This window comes from Eucalyptus grandis, chromosome 2, assembly GCF_016545825.1.
Source record: "Eucalyptus grandis isolate ANBG69807.140 chromosome 2, ASM1654582v1, whole genome shotgun sequence".
Classification (NCBI taxonomy): Eukaryota; Viridiplantae; Streptophyta; class Magnoliopsida; order Myrtales; family Myrtaceae; genus Eucalyptus; species Eucalyptus grandis.
In genome coordinates, this window is record NC_052613.1 from 45,969,667 (window position 1) to 45,973,372 (window position 3,706).

Consider the following 3,706-nt stretch of genomic DNA (forward strand, 5'->3'; position numbering starts at 1 on the left):
CCTTCCCAATCCGCTATATCACTTGGAAAGGACCTTCATAGCAATGGCATGTGGAGTTTCAAGTCGGGGACTTGTGCTAGCCAAATTGCACCTCATCCTTTGATACAAGCCTATGTAAGAAAAATATGGTTAAGCCGATGTTCCCATCTTTCTAGTAGGGTTCCTCCATTATAAACAAGCGGGAAAAGCTTCTATAGTGGACAGCACAAGGCTTTCCTTATGGCCCATAGATTAGAGTGGGGACAGTTTTAAAAACCAGGGAGAGTTACCATTCACTATTTTTCCACGATTGTCGGCAGACATAAAATAAAGTAAAAAGTGGGGACATTCGACAAACGAACGGGCATTGAGGTGTCAAACGTCATCAAACCGGTTAAAACTTCTTTAATAGTCTGAGCTAACCTTGAGGCCGTTGAGCCTCGCAAGGGCTGGGAAATGCAATCGTCGAGATGGGACTTCCAGTATCTTCTCTTTGGATGCGGGTTTTGGTATAAAAAAAGGCGAAACAATGGCAGGGTCGGCCATTGAGCGGACCGCGAAGCGAGAAGTCGAGCGCAGAGGGAGAAAAAGAGGCAGACTCCTTGACGGTTCTAGAGAAGATTCGGGAAGATTTGCATACCTCTTATTAAAAAGGCCTTCTGCTACCATGTCTTACACCGTGAAGATTTGCTTTTGCGTCGTTTTCCGGTGGCTATGACTAGCAGCAGCTCTTCGGCCCAATCAATGTCGGAGTAATTGTTTGGACTGTGACCGTGACAGAAAATTCAGGGTTTATGCTATTTTTCTGAGCAATTGTTTGGACTGTGACCGTGACAGAAAATTGGCTTGAACTATGAAACTCTACGTTCGATCAAATCAATAGTTAAATCGAATATTCGATGCACAAGTCCTGGCAACACAGCACGTATATATGTATCTTGAAATCACTTATTCATTATCTCAGAAGTGGAACTCTGCTTGCAACATTTTATTTAGAAGTTAATTAAAGAAGCTGGATGACCACTTGGCACTTTATAACTCAATCAGCCTGGCTGGCAAGGTGCTCATCGATGTCCTTAGCGACGCTGATCACGAACTGCAGATAGTCCTTCGGGTCGTCATGGCTCTCGTGGTGCTTCTCAAAGTCGAGGGTGATCTTCGCCACTGAGGCCTCGCCCCTTGGGACAATGTGGAGGGTGACCTTGTAGCTCTTGTATTTCTCCATCACGTGGCCATCCACGGCGACCAGTGTCACCGACTTCTTCGCCTCATCAACCTCTATCTTGTCCTTGAATACCTCCTTCTTCCCATCTGCTCACATTTTTACGCGACAAAAGGATAAACAATGTGAAAAGTGTTCCAATTTAATTAAAAGCGCTCTCTTGAAGACTGCAAAGTATTACTTACTGAGGGTGTAAGTCCAGAGCTTGACCGATCCAGGAGTTTCCCGGTCACCTTCATGCACTTCTATGGCGTGAACCTTGTCGGGGGAAGCGTTCGGGGCATGGTGGAGTTCGCTGCTGATACGTTTGAAGTACTTATCAGCTGGTGACTTGAGCTCCAGCTCGGTCTCCAGTGTCCCCGCTAGGGTCATCTTCTCTGTTCTTTCGCTCAAAAACCCTAACTAGCGTTAGCTCTCACTCCAGATCTTACTCCAGAGCTGGATAGGATTCAAAGCCTTGAAGGGTTTGGTTTCGTTGGATCTCCCATTTATATTGTCCAGTCAAATTGAGGAATGCAGGCAGTACTCGGTCCCTTGTGTCACGTGGCGAATTTTAAGGATATATTATTTTCTCGATATTATATTGTAAACGATCCTGTTAATGAGTGGTTTACGGCCTTCAAAAGGTTTTTATTTTCAAAAGGCTGATTGTACATTTTTCAAGATTGAGCAGATGTTTAAAAGTGTAATTTTTTTTATTGGATTATAATTAACAAATATAATAGAGACCCTAAATGAATTCATGTATGTAGCTAACTACATACAATTCTATGAATCTTTTGTTATACCGACATGCATCGATCAATCATTAGAATTGAAGCATGTGTCGTTTCAAAAGATCTACAAAAGTTTTATGTTGAATTTTTCCTCACACACATTGCATATATAATATAAATGAAAATTTGAATAGACTTGATTGTATTCAAGTGTCATGACTAGTTTTTTCACGTCATTCTATAAAAGATTATTTATATCTCTAATCATACCATTGATTGGCAGAACACAAATCATGGATATTATCCACACACAAAATTAAACAAAATTTAATAGTTGGTGACGTTTATGCTTGCAATCCACGATCCCCACTTTGATTCGCTTAGCTGGTCCCTCGTTGATACTGTGTTTGGGCAGAAAAGATTGAGACAGACGAATGTTATAGAGAGCACAAGGATTTCTGAGTGGTGGTGCTTCTCCATCATCAATAGCGACCAAATTCCGTGGACGTAAAACGCATAGAGGGTATTCCCTCTTTAGGAAGAAAAAGGTACAAAGTGTGTCTGAACTAGAGATTCGACGCTTGTGGGACTCGAACTATAGAACATCCGAACCGACTCGTTTCAAAGCATGTTTCAAAAGGTATTTCATTTAACTCCCTTTTATGTTTAGATTTTTGATTAAAACGCACGAACAACGCTTTAGGAGAATCATGTATAAAATATATCTTTATTTCCGCTGTGTTCTTTTCGTTAATTTTTCTTATACATGATTTATAAACCCCAACACAGAGTACATAAAGGAGCTCAGGGGTTTTGAGGGGTACGAGTACCAGCATGAAAAAATAAAGAACAGTCCTATTAGTCCGTTAAACGTATATCCTTTGAACAGGTGGGCCGGTCCTCAAGGGGGACTCTCGGGTCTTTGGTGAGGAACTCTCAAACCTCCAAGCATCCACAGGGTACCTAAATTTTTTTTCCCCTCCATATACGTCAGTGTTATCTCCAGCATCGTTCTCAACCCCTTTCTTAGTACGTGTCAAATGATTGGCATAAGTCAGTGTTGCTCTTTATGTAAATTTTAAAGTATTATAACATCAACGGCAGTCCCTTTTAAGATAACCTAATATCATGCAGTTGCAAGTTAAAATCATTTGGGGGATTTAATGTGGGCACGGTTGCTTCAACCGACTCGTTGTTGAACTATTCAAAAGAAGCGAAAAATTATGAGCCTCATGTGAAACTCATAAATGGGCTCCACGACATGGAAATAGAATGAGCATCATATTGTAAAAGAATGTGACGTTTAATATATAAATATTCTAACACTCTCACTCATTCATAGGTTAGATTTTGGTCTAAACTTAAGGTATGAAAAACGTAAGTGGGAACATAAATAGGGCCTACAATAAATTAAACTCAAAATCTCATACTCTGATATTATATGAAATTTTGTGAGATCTCTTGTTATGATATCATATGAGATTTCATGGAATTACTGACTATTATTTAAAAAATTTAAGTTATTAAATGAAGGCATTACTTAATGTTTAACTATTCTAACAATAACATTCTTTCTTAGGGAAAAGAAAAAATCACGCTAATTGGTTCGATTTCGATCAAACTTAATCAAAACAAAAGCTGAAACTTTAATATATATTTGATGGTTGGCCCAAAGAATATTTAAACCCTTTGTATATATAAGAATTCTTGTTTTTTTTTTGTCGAAATGTATATAAGAGTTCAAAATGGGTTCTTATATTATGGAACAAATAAGCTTTTCATTTAGAGG

At 39.3% G+C, this 3,706-nt stretch overlaps 1 protein-coding gene across 1 annotated transcript; it reads right to left on the minus strand.

Moving 5' to 3' along the window:
- Window positions 1-907: 907 nt before the first annotated feature.
- LOC104433210 (MLP-like protein 43) lies at window positions 908-1,672 on the minus strand. The gene is made up of 2 exons (XM_010045892.3): window positions 1,387-1,672; window positions 908-1,290 (listed from the first exon to the last, which is right to left on the minus strand). The coding sequence occupies exons 1-2, from the start codon at window positions 1,571-1,573 to the stop codon at window positions 1,019-1,021; spliced, it is 459 nt and encodes a 152-aa protein (XP_010044194.2). The 5' UTR covers window positions 1,574-1,672; the 3' UTR covers window positions 908-1,018.
- Between the last annotated feature and the right edge of the window lie 2,034 nt (window positions 1,673-3,706).

What these genes read in the sequence shown, in the direction of transcription:
- LOC104433210 (XM_010045892.3), bottom strand. Translation starts at nt 1,573, where the DNA reads ATGACCCTAGCGGGGACACTGGAGACCGAGCTGGAGCTCAAGTCACCA. An exon ending in GCTCTGGACTTACACCCTCA is followed by an intron (nt 1,291 to 1,386) that starts GTAAGTAATACT and finishes AAATGTGAGCAG; the next exon opens with ATGGGAAGAAGGAGGTATTC.